We start from the raw sequence: 18,064 nt of genomic DNA, 5'->3' as shown, positions 1-18,064 counted from the left end.
CCGGGAGGAGCCCATAGGGACCCTGGCCACTTGGGCTTAGGTGGGCCCTTGAAGGTGGAAGATCTGTCAAATGAGTCCGAGATTGAATACCAGAGAGTCGCCATTCATCAGTCCGAAGTCACACGTCAAAGACTCACTGCTTGTCAGTCCAAAGTCACATGCCAAGAATCACCACTTGCCAGTCCGAAGTTGATGCCGAAGAATCAATCAAGAGGAAGAAGGAACCCAAAACACCAGGTGACTTACCAAAGTGAGCAGACTCGTTGCCAAGTCAAAGGATAAGAAGAGGAAGCCGCATTAAATACCTCCCTAAACCCTGACCTATCTGCATCAGCTGAGCCTGGTTAAGGTGACGAGGTCCCTTAAATGAGAGCAGGAGGCGTGGCCTCTTTCCTAAGGACAGGGCAGCCAGAGGACATCCCTGGAATCATGCAGTGCGGCCCGATGCCATGAATAGAAGCCCAGGGGACACCCCCCCCCTTGCCGGAGACACCGTCGGAGTGCGGCCCAGTGTCGGCAGTCAGTGCCATGGAGAAGGCCAGAGACCTGCCTCAGGGGTTCCCTTCACCTGTACGCCGACGCCGACGACAGCCCGGGAGCAGGCAGGAGAGGTAGGCGGGGCTAGCCTCAGCCGGCCGCGGATAGGAGTTATAACAATAATAAATTTATAAGATAAGGACATTTGTAAACTAAGCATCTGAGATATCTTGTCCCACACCTCACTCCAAAAGGAATAAATATGAGAACAATGAAACAACATATGAGAAAGAGTTGCTTTAGGCTCGCCACACAACCAGCATGAGTGCGACGAAGATAACTTTGCTCTGTATAAAGACCATGGAGTCCAAGTGGTGTGGTGCGCTAAAAAAAAGGGATTGTGTTAGTTGAGAGGAAAGAGAAGGCCGGATAACAACCGACCAAAACCTGGGCCATGGAAAATCTGTGGGTAGAGAGAGGTCTTGTGACCATGTTCACTCCAAGACAAGGCACCTTTTAAACTAAGTTTAAGATATTTATAAATGGCAGAAGCCATATGCCTGTAAGAAAGGAAAAGTTGGGCAAGAGAAAGCAATTGTGGAGGGCTAGCGAGGAGGTCCAAGTGTAACATATGAACACAATGCTGAAACTGCAGATAGCAATAGAACTGGGAAGCATGTAAACCATACATTGACATCAGTTGGGAGAATGAGTGCCAACTGGACCCAGATACTAGTTGGCTTAGAGACCAGATACCAACTTGAATCCAAGAAATCCAATTAGTAGGTTGTTTACTAATCAAAAAATGAGAGTTATGCCAAATCCGAGTCAAAGAGGAAGAGCCCCACGGTGTAGTTAAGTGCTCCAAAGTGGATTCTAGATAGTGAAACACAGAGCAAGAAGCATAAATGGTGGGGTAACTTCAGAAATGGAAAAATTACCAAAAGCCCAGGAGTCCAAAAAGAGGGAGAGGATGTACAAAATCTACTTCAATATCATGCCAAATCTGTTTTGTAACATCGGGAACATGACCTGCCAATCAGGCAGTAGCTTGGCGTAAAATGAATGCTGAATGATACACTCTGAAATCGGGAAACTTTACACCACCAGTATCCCTAGGTAGTTTAAGTGTGGATAGAGCACTCTGTGGAGCCTTATGCGTCCACAAAAATAAAGAGAGCATTCTAACCAAGCTGATATAAAATCTTACATATAACAAAAAAAATAGTAAGCATATGAAGTAATAAATTAATTTTAGGCACTATGACCATTTTGATAGTATCCAAACAGCCCCACCAAGAAAGATGTATGTGAAACCATCTATTAGTAAGCTCAGATACCGTTGCACATATTTTATCTGCAGCTTTAGCAATAGTTTGAGCAAGTGTAGGATAGAAATACATACCAAGATTCTTTAAACCACTAGTAACCCATTGAAAAGTAGAAAAAGTAGAGGCCAAAGAAGTCACATGGATATTAAGAGGCATCATGTCAGATTTGCTCCAGTTAACATGGTAGCCAAAAATAAGAGAGAAGGAGGAAATATATTGAATAATGTGAGGTAATACTATCTCAGGTTGAGAAACATATAAAATTAAATCATCAGCATAAGCCGATAATTTATATTCCATGTTATTACAAGTAAGACCTTAAACATATGGGTTTTGTCATAAAGCAAGCAATAAATGAATAAATAGGGAGAAAGCGGGCAGTCTTGCCTCGTTCCTCTGTGCAATATAAACGAGTCAGAAGATGGTCCATCAATTGAAATAGATGAGGTAGGCAAGTAATAAAGAGAGTTAATATAGAAAATGAAAGGAGCAACAAAACCAAACCAGCAAAGGACTTCAAACAAAAATTCCTATTCCATATGATCAAACGCTTTTTGAGCTCGAGGGATATGGCCACTAAAGGTGTTGTGCTCCGCGGCCGTGGCGCCCCACGACCGCGTTCCCCTACCTGACTCTCAGCGCCAGGAAAGCCCCGGGGGAGGGCTCCGACTCGGGCCCGTGCTGTCCGCTGCAGGGAAGCCGCCCTGCTTCCTTCAGCGGCGTTTCTCCTCCACCGGGGAGATCAAGATGGCCGCCGCCATGAGATCGAAGATGGCCGCCGTCAACTCATTTGCATTTAAAGGGACCTGGTCCCTTTAACTAGATTCACCTGTTTCCAATGATCCAGAGCAGAGGAAGTATATAGGGAAGCTTCCTCTGCTCATTCCTTGACTCGGCAACGTCCCATCGCTGTCTAGTCTGCCTGCCTTGGCGAGTTCCTTGTACTTGGACGCTGGTTCCTGTTTTCGTCTTGGTGTTCCTGGTTCCTGACTTCGGATTGGCTTACGGTGATTCTCTGGTGCACGACTTCGGACTGGTGAGCGACAACCCTCTGGCACTCGACCTAGGACCCCTCCAACACTCCGTCACCAAAGGCCCACCTAAGTCCCAGCGGCCCAGGTCCCTACGGGCTCCTCCTGGGGGGACCGCGGGCTTCCAGGGCAAAGCTCCAGTTGGCCTTTGCACCATTGCTCTGACCTCCCTAGGTCCACCTAAGTCCCAGCGGTCGGGTCCCTACGGGCTCCTCCCGGGGGGACCACAGACCACCAGTGGTGAAGACACAGCGCCTCTCCTCATCGCTTCATCGCCTCGATATTCGCCTCAGCCCCAGTGCCAAGGGCCAGCTGGTCCCACCTCTTGTTCTACCTCGCCACCCGGCGTGAGAGCCTACGGGACTTCCGCAAGGTATTCCATCCTCACGTCGGCCCAAGGCTCCACATGCCCAAGCATAACAGATTGCCGAGTCCATGGACCCGGCGGAGGTATCTGCTCGCCAGGCCATTCCTGGGATGGCCCAACGTCTGAAGGACCAACAACAGACCCTCGACGCCCTGGTCTCTGCGGTACAGGGCCTGACCCAACGCCTGGAAGCATTAGGGCCTATGAATCCTGCGCTTCCGTCTCCGCCTGGGGCACAAGGAGGTCACCCTACTCAACCCTACTCAGTCCAGGCCTCCGGAGGCGACCAGGGGCAAGTTGCTCCCAAACAACTCGCAGCACCCTCTCGATACGCCGGAGACGCAAAGTTGTGTCGAGGATTCCTCAGTCAGTGCCAGGTTCGCTTTTCCTTACTGCCGGCGCAGTTTCCCAGCGACCTGGTCAAGACCAGCTACATCATGTCCCTGCTCGACGGGAAGCCCCTGATCTGGGCCGCTCACCTATGGGAAAGAAGCGATCTGATCTTTAGAGATTTGGCCCAATTCCTGTCGGCGTTTCGGCAGATGTTTGATGAACCCGTCCGCAAGTCCACTGCAGTCTCCGAACTGCTCCGGTTGCGGCAGGGCACCCGTACTGTGGCAGAGTATGCCACAGAATTCTGCACCCTGGCCGCGGACCTGAATTGGAGAGAGGACTGCCTACATGGTATCTTCCTGGAAGGCCTAGCCTCGCGCCTGCAAAATGAATTGGCGGCGAAGGAACTCCCCGACGATCTTGACAGCATGATTGAGTTGGCCAATCGTGTTGACCGTCACATGAGGTTTCGCATCCCGGTGATTAATGCAGGAAGGAGGCCCTCTCCTCCGTCCAAAGGCGCCCCTGAAGTTCCGCGGGCACCCGCCGATGAACCCATGGAATTGGGCCGTGGGAAAGTATCTTCGCAGGAGCGGCGGCGGCGCACGAAGGAGGGACTCTGCTTCTATTGCGGCATGGCGGGCCACCGAGTAGCCGCCTGTCCAGAACGACCGGGAAACTCTCGGGCCTAGGACCTGAAGGAGGTCTCTTCCTGGGCCAAACCGCACCTGCACCTCCACTAACATTGCCCGTGTCATTAACCGCGATAGAAGGAGACTTCCACACTTTAGCTCTAGTGGACTCCGGCGCCGGCGGCAATTTCATAATGAAAGGCCTGGTGGAACACCTAAAGATCCCACAAGTCCGCCTTCCTGTTCCCATGGTCATCTCGTCAATCCAGGGGAAGCCCCTCCCGGAACAGGTGACACATACTACGATTCCCGTACAGCTCAGAGCTGGGGCCCTGCACCAGGAACAAATCTCGTTCTACGTCCTGGAATATTCCATCCATCCAATTGTCCTAGGACTTCCGTGGCTCCAGGATCATGAGCCCCAGTTTGATTGGAGGACACTGCAGCTGGCTCGTTGGGGACCGAATTGCCACGGCAATTGTCTCCACTCCGTGGTGCCAGCATCCTGCTCCATAGCCTCCACCAGTCTCCCAGGCCTACCCGCTCCTTATGCCGCATACTCTGACGTTTCCTCTAAACAACAGGCCGAAATACTGCCACCGCATCGATCCTTCGACTGCGCCATCAAGCTCCTCCCAGGGACAGAGTCTCCTCGTGGACGCACCTATGCCCTTTCTCCGGCCGAGACGCAGGCCATGAGGGAATATATTGAGGAAAATCTGGAGAGAGGATTTATCCGGAAATCCCAGTCCCCCGCAGGAGCGGGGTTCTTCTTCGTCGCCAAGAAGGACGGGAGTCTGCGTCCGTGCATTGATTATAGGGGCTTGAATGCTATAACGGTCAAGGACCGATATCCGCTACCCCTCATTTCGGAGCTCTTCGACCGCTTGCAAGGAGCACAGATCTTCTCCAAGCTTGATCTCCGGGGAGCTTACAACTTGATCCGCATCAAAGAGGGTGATGAATGGTAGACGGCCTTCAATACCCGAGACGGCCACTATGAATATTTGGTAATGCCGTTCGGGCTCTGCAATGCCCCCGCAGTGTTCCAGAACACTATGAATGAAATACTACGTGACCTCCTGTACCAATGTGTGGTCGTATATCTGGACGACATTCTGATATTTTCAGATACCCTCTCTGCTCACCGCCAGCACGTCATCCAAGTACTACAGCGTCTCAGAGAAAATAAATTATATGCGAAGCTGGAAAAGTGTCTTTTCGAACAAGAGTCCCTTCCCTTCCTGGGGTACATAGTCTCCAAAGAAGGATTTCGCATGGACCCACAGAAACTGAAGGCCATTCGAGAATGGCCGCAGCCGTCAGGACTCAAGGCACTCCAGAGGTTTCTGGGTTTCGCTAACTATTACAGATCTTTCATCCCGCATTATGCAACCATCGTTGCCCCGATGACTGCTCTGACCCGGAAAGGCGCGGACCCCAAAAAATGGCCTCCTGCGGCAGAAGCCGCCTTTTGCCGCCTCAAGGAGGCATTCTTGTTACAGCCGTGCCTTCGACACCCGGATCCACAGCGGCTGTTCGTCATCGAGGTGGACGCATCTTCAGAAGGCGTTGGCGCCGTTCTGAGCCAGACCTCTGAAAGGCACAAACTACGCCCATGTGCCTTCCTCTCCCGTCAATTCTCCCCGGCCGAACGCAACTACGCCATAGGAGATAAGGAACTCTTGGCGATAAAGGTAGCCTTGGAAGAATGGCGGCCGTGGCTAGAGGGGGCACAGCACCAATTTATGGTCTATATGGATCACAAAAACTTAGAGTACCTGCAGCGGGCTCAACGACTTAATCCACGGCAGGCTCGCTGGGCTCTATTCTTCACAAGGTTCAACTTCGTCCTTCGCTATAGACCCACGGGTAAGAATGTCAAGGCCGATGCCCTCTCACGCGTCTTCGAATCTACAGAATTTATTTATTTAACAGTTTTATATACCGACCTTCATAGTAAATAACCATATCGGATCGGTTTACAATTAACAAGAATAAAAAACTGGGGTAACTATTCAAGTAAACGAAAGATAAACAGTAAGTAGGAATGAGTCAAAGTTACAATCAACAGGGAAGAGAACTTGGAAGCTTGCAACAAGCTGGAAAGAAGATAAGGCGGGAAATAAATATGAAGTGATGCCATAGTGCGTACGGGTTAAAGCTTAATGGTGCTTTAACCTGGGAGAGTCAGAGTCCATTCGTGAGTATAATCATCATAACGGGTAAGCGTGAAGGACAACTAGTGATTGTCTGGTGGGTCGGTGAAGGCTTGGTGAAAGAGCCAGGTCTTAAGTCTTTTTCTAAAAGTTAACAGGCAAGGCTCCACTCTGAGACTTGAAGGGATGCTATTCCAGATAGATGGGCCAGCTATCGAAAAAGCTCTGTCTTTGGTCATCGAGAGGCGTGAAGCTTTAGTAGGGGGAAATTTCAGGGTGCCTTTGAGAGTATCTCTAGTTGGTCTGTTAGAGGAGTGGAGTTTGAATGGGATTTCCAGGTCGAGTTGAAGATGATGATGGATAGTTTTATGAATTACGGTGATTGATTTGTATAGAATTCTGAAATTAACTGGTAACCAGTGTAGGTTCCTGAGGATGGGAGAGATGTGTTCATTGCGGCTGGTACTGGTCAGCAATCTCGCAGCCGCATTTTGTAACATCTGCAGTGGTTTGGTAGTGGATTTGGGAAGGCCTAGGAAAAGGGCACTGCAGTAGTCTATTTTGGCAAACAGTAGCGCTTGGAGGATTGTCCTGAAGTCGTGGAAGAATAAGAGTGGTTTAAGTCGTTTTAGAATCTGTAATCTGAAGAAACAGTCTTTGGAGGTTGTGTTAACCATTTTCTTAAGGTTTAGACGATTGTCTAGTATTACCCCAAGGTCTCTAACCTGCTTGCAAGTAATGTGAGAGATGTGTGGAGATGGTGGGGAGATATTGATTTCGTTTGAGGATATGTGGAGCAGCTCTGTCTTGGAGGCATTAAGAACCAGGTTTAAACTGTTGAGTAGATTAGTGATGGATAGAAGGCAGTTGTTCCAATGGGTGAGCGCTTTTGAGATTGATTCTGTTATTGGTATTAGAATCTGCACGTCGTCTGCGTACAAATAGTGAAGGAACGGAGGAATAGTGAAAATAGTGAAAATAGTCGTCTGCGTACAAATAGTGAAGGAACAGAAGGAACGGAGGAACCGCGCTTCATCATTGAACCATCTCGGGTCCTCCTGTCTGCTACCACGACCATCCCTCCAGGGAAGACCTTGGTCCCTCAGCATCTGCGCAAACACGTCCTCGCTTGGGCCCACGACTCCCGTTGCTCGGGCCACCCTGGACAAACCCGGACTTTACAAAACCTACGCCGGTACTATTGGTGGCCTAAAGTCAACCAGGATGTTCGGGCCTACGTGGAGTCCTGCCAGGTATGTGCTCGGCACAAGAAGATCCATGGCGTGACCCCAGGTCTACTCCAGCCGCTACCAGCACCCACGGAGCCATGGACTCACATGGCCACCGACTTCGTGGTCGACCTACCTATGTCCAGCGGCAACACAGTCATATGGGTGGTAGTGGACCGTTTTAGTAAGATGGCACATTTCGTGCCCCTTCCAGGGCTGCCGACTGCCCCTCAGCAGGCTCAACTTTTCGTGCAGCATATCTTTCACTTGCACGGTCTGCCTAAAAGTATCTTATCCGATAGGGGACCTCAGTTCACCGCCCGCTTTTGGAGGGCCCTTTGCCAAAAATTTGATGTTACCTTGGATTATACCTCGGCATACCACCCTCAGTCTAATGGTCTGGCGGAACGGACAAACCAGACGCTAAAACAATTCCTTCGACTCTACGTCAACGATAAACAAGATAATTGGTCCAGTCTGCTACCCTGGGCAGAGTTCGCACTCAACTCACACCTTTCATCTGCGACTGGCTCTTCGCCCTTTCAGGTTGTATATGGGAAACAGCCACGCCCACCGCTGCCTGTTCCCATTCAGGTTACGTCCCCGGTAGCTCAACTGTCAGCAGATGAGCTACACCACTCATGGGTCACCACGCGACGTGCTTTGGTCCAAGCCAGGCAAGCCGCCAAGAAATATGCAGATCGGCGGAGAAGACCTTACCTCCCGTTCAAGCCAGGTCAGAAGGTATGGCTGAGTACCCAGTTCATCTGGCTGAAGTTGCCATCAGCACGACTGGCCCCGCGTTTTATTGGACCATTCTCTATCATTCGCCAGGTTGGAACAGTCTCATATCAGCTTCGTCTGCCGCCTTCTCTTAAAATACACAACACGTTCCACGTATCGCTTTTGAAGCCACTGGTGTTGTCGTGGCCCTCCAGCATGCCTCCGACTCCCCAACCTATTGCCTCTGAGGATGACCTCACCTTTCAAGTCCGTGAGGTTTTGGACATAAGGAAGCATGGGAAGAAGTGGGAGTATCTCCTTGCGTGGGAGGGGTTCGGCCCCGAGGAGAACACCTGGGAACCCCTGGCCAACATCCTGGACCGGAATTTGCTAGAGCAGTTCCACAAGGACCACCCAGCTAAACCCAGGCCTCCAGGGAGACGCCCTAAAGAGGGGGGTACTGTTGTGCTCCGCGGCCGTGGCGCCCCACGACCGCGTTCCCCTACCTGACTCTCAGCGCCAGGAAAGCCCCGGGGGAGGGCTCCGACTCGGGCCCGTGCTGTCCGCTGCAGGGGAAGCCGCCCTGCTTCCTTCAGCGGCGTCTCTCCTCCACCGGGGAGATCAAGATGGCCGCCGCCATGAGATCCAAAATGGCTGCCGTCAACTCATTTGCATTTAAAGGGACCTGGTCCCTTTAACTAGACTCACCTGTTTCCAATGATCCAGAGCAGAGGAAGTATATAGGGAGGCTTCCTCTGCTCATTCCTTGACTCGGCAATGTCCCATCGCTGTCTAGTCTGCCTGCCTTGGCGAGTTCCTTGTACTTGGACGCTGGTTCCTGTTTTCGTCTTGGTGTTCCTGGTTCCTGACTTCGGATTGGCTTACGGTGATTCTCTGGTTCTTGACTTCGGATTGGCAAGAGGCGATTCTCTGGTGCACGACTTCGGACTGGTGAGCGACGACCCTCTGGCACTCGACCCAGGACCCCTCCAAGACTCCGTCACCAAAGGCCCACCTAAGTCCCAGCGGCCCGGGTCCCTACGGGCTCCTCCTGGGGGGACCGCGGGCTTCCAGGGCGAAGCTCCAGTTGGCCTTTGCACCATTGCTCTGACCTCCCTAGGTCCACCTAAGTCCCAGCGGTCGGGTCCCTACGGGCTCCTCCCGGGGGGACCGCAGACCACCAGTGGTGAAGACACAGCGCCTCTCCTTGTCGCTTCATCGCCTCGATATTCGCCTCAGCCCCAGTGCCAAGGGCCAGCTGGTCCCACCTCTTGTTCTACCTCGCCACCCGGCGTGAGAGCCTACGGGACTTCCGCAAGGTATTCCATCCTCACGTCGGCCCAAGGGTCCACAAGCCCGAGCATAACAAAAGGGGAAGACAAATTATTATAAATTTGAAGTATATTCACAAATAAGCGGGAGCTATCTGTAATAAATTGACCTTTCATAAAACCAGATTGAGTTGGGTGTATAAGCTTATCCAGAACCTGTTCCAGATGGGAGGATAATATTTTAGCTAATATCTTATAATCAGTGTTAAGTAAAGAGATGAGTCGATAATTATCAGGAGATAGTGGATCCCGATTTAGTTTAGGGAAAAAAACACAATTTTAGCTTCATTAAAGCAAGAAGAAGTTGGATCCTGGGTTCACATATACAAAAATAAAGCATACAACTTAGGAACCAAGAGGGAAGAGAACGCCTTATAAAATTTGAGCGAAAAGCCATCGAAACCCAGAGCCTTACCCACTTGTAGAGCAAATAGAGCTTTCATCACTTCAGAGACAGTTAAAGGCACATTCAAGTGGGCACTCTCTAGAGATGATAAAGTAGGATGAGTCAAATTAGAGAGGAACTTAGTAATTAAAATGGGATCATGCTGTGATTCAGAGGAATACAAATCTTTATAGAAATCATGAAATTGGCATAAAATCTCTTCCCTCTTATGTTCCTTCAGCCCCTGTAAATAAGTAGCCAAAAGTCACCCAGACTTGTTATTTTCTGCATAGTAGCAGCAGTTTTGAAGGAAAATGGATTTACCTGCAGAAGCACTTAAAAGTTTATTGTAGCGATATTTGAGTTTATATAAGGAAGCAAGAACACTGTTATTCCAGGTAGATTTATGCAAAGATTCCACATGGCTGATCTGAGCTTCTAAATCAAGTAATTCACTAGACCTAATTTGTTTAAGGTGCGCAGAATAATTGATAATCATACCCCTACAAGTGGCCTTAAAAGCTTCCCAACCAATGGGTAAGGGAGTCTGAGGGACCTCATTAATAGCAAGAAAATCAGAAATGGTGGTCGATGTTTGAGAAATAAAAGATGAATCCTCCAACAAACCGCATTAACATGCCAGCTAGGGCTATCAGGTTATTTAAGGATCCAGTGAAGGGAGAGAGAAAGCAAAGCATGATCTGAGAGCAAGATGGGAAAAGTTTTTGTCATATAAGCCAAATTTAAAAGATTTTTAGAAATTAAAAATAATCAATACAAGAGTAGGATTAATGAGGAAATGAAAAAAAGTGAAATCCTTATCAGTGGAATGTAAGAGCCGCCAAAGATCCACCAAACCATGGGGGTCATTTTCTATTGGTAATGCCGCGAAAAGTCCCTTTTCGCGTGTGATAGCTTGATAGGGGCGGAGTCGGGACCGGAAGAGGAGGAGTTGGGGTGGCATCGGGGTGGACGCGGCGGTAACTTCGCTGGAGGCGATAAGGTAAGACCCGTTATCACCGCCACTAGCACGCCCAATAGCACCACCTTTCACGGTGGTGTTATTGGGTGCAAAAGCCAACAGCGATAACGCTGCAGTGGTACGATCGCTGCCGGCTTTCGCAGACCCGGCCCCCATTACCGCGGGACTCAAAAACCTGTGCGATATTAGAAAATCCAGGCCCATGTGTGTTCATAAGTAAGTGAATAAACGTAAAGGAAGAGGAACATCTACCAGGACAAGAGTATTATCGGTCCATAACCAAATCACTGCTCAGCAGAACTGGTACATCAGCATATTTATATAAGACAACATGAAAAAAGCTGAAGCATCCAAATTAGAGACATATATATTAAATAACTAAACCATGGTATGCAAGATTTTAACCATTGCAGCTAACCATCTACTCTCTAGATCTGCCTCTTGATGAAGAATGGTGAGGGGGAGTGACTTGTGAACTAGGATGGTTACCCCATTACATTTACCAACTGCAGGGGCAAATAAAACCTGGCCAACCCAACCCGTTCAAAGTTTAAGGGATTCTTTGGAGGTCAAGTGTTTCCTGTAAATATACAATATCTGGATGAATGGGATGTAAATGAGTGAGAATCTTTTTCCACTTAATACAGAGATTTAGGCCATTCACATTTAAAGAAAAAATGTTAAGATCAGTAGCCATCATAAGTGTATCAATGAGAGAAAAGAACCATCATAGGCAGAATAACATAAATAACCTTGGAGTATTTCTGATGGTGGCAGAGATAATAACAAACATTAGAAAGCAGGAACATGTCATCTGAAGCAAGGAGAAACAAATAAAAACACACCACAAAAAATAGCAAAGCAAAGGCAGAGTAAAAAAGAGACACGCCACACCCACATATGGAGATAAGTGAAGGAGTCTCTGAGACAAGGAGCAGGCGATCCCTAAACTCCAGAAAACAATAAGCGTGGTATTGAAAGCGGAGATATCAGTAGTATGATGAAAAAAAACAGTAAAAGTATTGTAAGGAGAATGTCTAGTAGGCAATAGAACTGGAGAATTAAGAATGTTATAGACAGCTGCCAAGAAGGTAGATCACAGTCAACAAAGCTGGAAAATGATGAAGGTGAAGGAATCAATCCAGAAGGAAAAATAAGAAGTCCAGCCCCACAAAAAAGGCATCCAGATGAGAAAAAGAAAAAAGGAAAACAGTATATTCAACCCACCATGGCTGAAGAAGCAGGCAAAGAGGCCAAATAAGAATGCAGGTCATTTGGCGAATCATAGACTTTGGTAGAATTATGTTTGACCCTCATCCTGGCCGGATACAGTAGGCCATATTTAGCACCAGCATCCCAAAGTTGAGGCCACAGCGCCAAGAAAGTTCTTTTACTCTGTGCTGTCGTTTTGGCCAAATCCTGCACAAAAAAAAAAAGCTTCAATGACACAAAATGAATTGACTGGCGCAATTTTGCAGCTTGTAAAATAGCCAAGGTGTGTTGGTAGCGCAGTAGTTTCAGGATCATCGGACGAGGAAATGACATGTTAGGTGTGGAGTGAGATGGAAGCCAATGTGCCAGTTCTATCTCCAGTGCCAGGCCAAATGAGATCTCCCGGCAACATGCGCCGAATTGTGCGCACCAATGCGTACATGTGTTCTAAACATCTCTTCGCTGGGTCCCAGTATCACACGCATCAGAACATCCAATGGCAGCTCCCTGCTGCATGGTGAACATCTGCCGCTGAGGTATCTGGGAAGGGGGCTGCATTCTAACAAATAAATCACAAAATGTCTTTAATTAAAATATTATGCATACAAATAAATCTATATATTCATAAATTATAATCAGAAAACTATAAACATAAAGTTCAAGGCAAGCATGAACAATACATAATAACAATAATTAAATAATTACATATATCCAAGACAACCTACCCACCCACAACCCACCACACTTATTATAATACCAATACAACCCAAACAGACATAAATACAAAAAAACTCAGTAACATATAACAAAGGAAATATTACATAAAATAAATACATAAAAATCCAAACCCACCCAGTAAAAACCTATTTATTTATTTGTAGTTTTTTATACACCAATAACCGTTTTCACATTGTATCGGTTTACAAGGAACATAGAGATAGAAAGGCAAATGCATGGCAGAACGAGTACATGGAACACAAAAGAATAAAATAAAATAAACTTCAATTACATACAGGTCTATCCTGTAAAGTGCGGCCGCGTTTACCCTGCTCCTAAGCCGCTTTTTACTCACCTTCCGGCCGCGTTAGCCCTTCCTGCGATCCCGAATCCCCTTTAACCTACTCCTACCACGTCCTAAATTCCCCGGGCAACCCCTTCCGCACGCGGCATGTATATTGCATGCAAATGAGCTAATTAGCTATTCCCTAGCATCCCGTAACCCGCGCCCCGACTATCGCTAGTTTTCCCTGCTGTTTTGTCGCGCGTTTAACCTGCAAACCTACCGCCTACCCTGACCCCTGCGGTAGAGGCAGGGGTAAGGGTAGGTGGCAAGCTTTCCCCCAGCCCCCGCTGACCTGCCCCGGCCGCAATCATGGGTGCCGGTCTCCGTGGCAGCCCCAGTCCTCTCCCCTGCTCCCGAAGCCAAAAAAAAAAAAAGCGAAAAAAACGCTGCAGCCCCCCTCCGATGTCCGGACTGGGGCTGCCACGGAGAGCGCTTTCCCCCGTGCAAGTAAGTTGCTTCGCCGCTTCAGTTCTTCCCTCCTCCCGGAGCTGCTTTTTCAGCCTTGCTCCGGGAGGAGGGGAGAATAGACACTAGCGGCGAAGCGAAAAAAAAAACCAAAAGCAATTTTGGGGTTTTTTTTCCAAAAGCGACGATACCTTCTTGGCCGGACGGCTGCAAAAGTGGGTCGGGTCCGGGCTGACAGCGGCAAAGCAACTTACGGCGAAGCAACTTGCTTAGGCCCGCGGCGAAGCAACTTACGGCGAAGCAACTCTTAGGCCCGCGACAATTTTGGTTTTTTTCCAAAAGCGACTTACTTTTGGGATCTGTCAAGATCCCAAAAGTAAGTCGTTTTTGGACGCCTGCACAACTTACTTTTTTTTGCAGCCATCAGCGATCGTGGCTCCCGTAGCTCCTCCGGAGGAAGATGGCCGCCTGCACGGGGGAAAGCGTGCAATTGGCCGCTGAAGACGTGACGTCACGACGTTTGGCGTCACGGGATGTGACGCCACGTCTTGAGTGGCCAATTGTATGCTTTCCCCCGTGCAGGCGGCCATCTTCCTCCGGAGGAGCTACGGGAGCCACGATCGCTGATGGCTGCAAAAAAAAGTAAGTTGTGCAGGCGTCCAAAAACGACTTACTTTTGGGATCTTGACAGATCCCAAAAGTAAGTCGCTTTTGGAAAAAAAACAAAATTGTCGCGGGCCTAAGAGTTGCTTCGCCGTAAGTTGCTTTGCCGCGGGCCTAAGCAAGTTGCTTCGCCGTAAGTTGCTTCGCCGCTGTCAGCCCGGACCCGACCCGACTTACTTTCGCAGCTGTCCGGCCAAGAAGGTATCGTGGCTCCCCTTTTTTTTTTTTTGCTTCGCCGCTGTCAGTCTGTTCTCCCCTCCTCCCGGAGCAAGGCTGCTTTTCGCGCCCTGCTTCGGGAGGAGGGGAGAGAGATGACAGCGGCGAAGCAACTTACTTTTGCATCCGATCGGACCCGACTTCCTGGTATCTGTCATTTCAAATGACATTTGAAATGACAGATACCAGCGTGGTGTGAAGCATTAGGCCCGCGCACCCAGGATACTGTATAGGCGCTCTATCCAGTAAAATGGGTTGCACGGGCCTAACGCTTCACGGACCGTTCTTAGACGCGGCATGCATTTGCATGAAATTAGAGTTCAGGATCGAGCGGTAGGTGAGCTGCACTGTGCGTGCGGCAACCGCGGGTGCCGCAGACACTAACGCAGCTCTTCCTACCGCTCGGTACTGGATAGACCCGATAGTAATCAATAACATGGACTAGCTGGGAAACAGGAAAAATGAAAAACGGGAAACCGGTTAATAAGGTAGCATGGAGAGAAGGGTATTGGCATATGGGATGCATTACCTGTGAACCGGAGTGATATGTATTGTATACAGGAACTTCCGATATATAAAAAACCAAAAATAAATAAATAAATAAATTACATAAAGTTGGGAGGGAGGAGAAACAAAAGGGAAGGGAGACTCGACTAACTACTGTTTGGAAGTTAGAGGTTAGTGGAGGAATAGTTCTATATCCTGTGGAGGTAAAGAGGAAACAAATCAATCTTTCTCTTGCAGTACATAATAGACATGTGATTCGGCCAAACCTTTTGGTTCGGCCTTCGTCATCGGCTCGCCACAGGAAATTTCGTTTTCCTGCAGTTCAGGACGACTTTTTTCGGCTGCCCCAAATTTCAGGGTTAGTGCGCACTAATCCCGAAAAACAAATTTTCACGAAATTTCGGGAAAATCCGCTTCGATTTTCGGGGTGGCCGAACCAGGGCAAATGCGCATCCCTAGTACATAAACACAGAATGGTTCAGTAGGAAATATACATTTAAAAGCCTCAATAGTTAATGTTCTTTCACAGCTCTTCAATGGCTTAGGGGCTACACTAACATTCCTGTCTCCAGGATTAGATACTCTGCCTGTATCTAATGACTCAGCCCTTTTCTGGCACCAGGTTTGTAACTCTGGAAGAAAATCCACAAGAGAAAGAAAACACAAGCAGAATGTGCAGGCCGCACTGGCTCTGAGGCATACTCCCATCTCTGATTGGTTCAAGACAGGTCAGCAGGAATCCTAAAGGCTAAGCATACTCATCCTCCCTCCCTCTCAGCCTGACCATTAACCCTGTAGAGGCAGGTCTGCATTAAACCTGGCATAGTAACTGATTTCTGCACCTAAACTACAGTACCTGAGCTTTAGGATGGCATTGCAGGCACCACAGTAGCAGTTCATTAATCTCAAATCCAAAAAATACCCTCCCATTACAGAATCTCGCGGAATCAGGTATCTGATCATATTGTGAGTCACTGGTTAGGGGTTAAAGTCCTGGTAGAAAGTAATCGGAGCCCAGCAATTTACTATCCCCCTCATACTTAAAACTCAACAAGCTCTGGCAAAACGTAGTTGGCAAAGGATAATGCCTCTGTAAAGATGAATCATGTTTACTTTCTCATTTTATTCCTGTAATGATTTTCCCTGATCTAAGCCACACATGGAATCTCTTTTTTCCTACAGATGCCACAGATTGCATGAAATGCCCTGATGACCAATGGCCCACCAAGAGAAATGACGAATGCCAGGAGAAGTCCATTGAGTTTCTGTCCTACCAAGAACCCCTGGGCATGATGCTTGCTGTTACCTCAGTGCTAGGAGCCCTGGTGCCAGCCGCTATACTTGCAGTTTTCATCTGGAAACACCACACTCCACTTGTGAAAGCGAATAATCGTGAACTGAGCTACCTCCTGCTATTGGCCCTTATCCTGTGTTTCGGCTGCTCATTAGTGTTCATAGGCCACCCCACAAACCCTGTCTGCATGGTGCGTCAGATTGCATTTGGTGTTGTATTCGTCATCTGCATCTCCTGCTTGTTGGCCAAGACCATCATAGTGACCATAGCCTTCAAGGCCACCAAGCCAAACAGCAATCTAAGGTCATGGGTAGGACCACAACTGCCCAGCACCTTGGTGTTAGCCTGCAGCCTGGTCCAAGTCCTCATCTGTGTCACTTGGTTGATCGTGGCTCCCCCGTTTTCCCAAATAAGCATGAAATCTCAGATGGGGAAGATAATCTTTGAATGCAACGAAGGGTCATTGATTGCATTCTGGTGCATGCTGGGATACATGGGGCTTTTGGCTGCTATCAGCTTCATTGTAGCCTTTTTAGCTAGAAGGTTACCCGACAGCTTTAATGAGGCTAAGTTCATCACCTTCAGCATGCTTATATTCATTGCTGTCTGGCTCTCTTTCATCCCTGCTTACCTAAGCACAAGAGGGAAGTACACGGTGGCTGTGGAAATATTTGCAATTTTGTCCTCCAGTGCTGGGCTGTTGGGTTGTATATTCTTCCCCAAATGTTATGTCATTCTAATCAGACCAGAGATGAACACCAAGGAATTCCTAATGGGGAAAACCACAGGGAACCTAAAAAATGCAAAGTAATTTTATTGTACCCCCATCGCTTCTACCAGTACTGCTACTACTTATCACTTCTATAGTGCTAATCAATGTACACAGTGCTGTGCAAAAACACATAAGAGATAGTCCCTGCTCCATAGAGCTTACAATCTAATCAAGGCCAACATACAATGTAAAAGAAACATTGGGAATTTCATTTATTAAGAAAAGGGTTAAAATCAATAAAGCTGAAAGAGAAATTATCAGGTTGTAAAGGTATAAAAGTGGCATCAAAAAGGAGAGTTTTTAGACTGGATTTGAATAAGGCCAAAGAGAGTACATGAGGCACCATCGATCAATAAATATTCATTAGAACTTAGGTGTCCCCTCTAGGACCCAGGAATCACCCCTCAAACACAATGTTAGATGTTACAGTCCTCTCTTAGAGGATAACTTTGATACCGGAGTGTGGGCACATATGTACGTGCGTATGCCAGCTTACGTCCAGAGACCCAGCTATTTTAGAACATATACGCGTATATGCCCGCATGGTATAAAGTAGGCTGTTCATGTGCATGCAAATGCTGCTTCTACTGTGAAAATTGGTAGAATTTTAGTAGACGCTCGCCGATGCAATTACCAGTTTCCCCAGTTCGTTCCCAGTTGGCCCAGGTAAAGGACAGGGCGTCTTAACCCCCCTAATTAAATAGCCTCCCTTTTACCCCATTAGCACCCACCCTTAAAACCCCGCTGACTAGCCTAGATTTTTTTATTTTATTACTTACACGTTATCCATAGCAGAAGTAACGATACATGGTAGGGGACCCCGGCACGTGCCTCTGCGCGTAAGTATTTATGCACTGGTTTCATTCATAAATCCAGGAATGCCCACTCCCTGCCAGACCATGCCCACGCCCCACTCCTTTTTTTAAAAAAAATGTTTTGTGTGCGTACCGGG

The 18,064-nt window shown here is 48.2% G+C and overlaps 1 protein-coding gene across 1 annotated transcript in view; it reads left to right on the top strand.

Moving 5' to 3' along the window:
* The window catches only part of LOC115081107 (vomeronasal type-2 receptor 26-like), a 28,614-nt gene extending 11,402 nt beyond the window's left edge, over positions 1 to 17,212 (top strand). The window contains exon 3 of the mRNA XM_029585620.1: positions 16,229 to 17,212. Within this exon, the coding sequence (XP_029441480.1) occupies positions 16,229 to 17,151 (923 nt within the window). The 3' untranslated portion in view covers positions 17,152 to 17,212. The remainder of the gene's footprint in view (positions 1 to 16,228) is intronic.
* Positions 17,213 to 18,064: the final 852 nt, after the last annotated feature.

This window comes from Rhinatrema bivittatum, chromosome 19 (assembly GCF_901001135.1).
Source record: "Rhinatrema bivittatum chromosome 19, aRhiBiv1.1, whole genome shotgun sequence".
Taxonomy (NCBI): Eukaryota; Metazoa; Chordata; class Amphibia; order Gymnophiona; family Rhinatrematidae; genus Rhinatrema; species Rhinatrema bivittatum.
The sequence above is the reverse complement of the archived record's forward strand: the minus strand, read 5'-3'. Positions and strand labels throughout refer to the sequence as shown.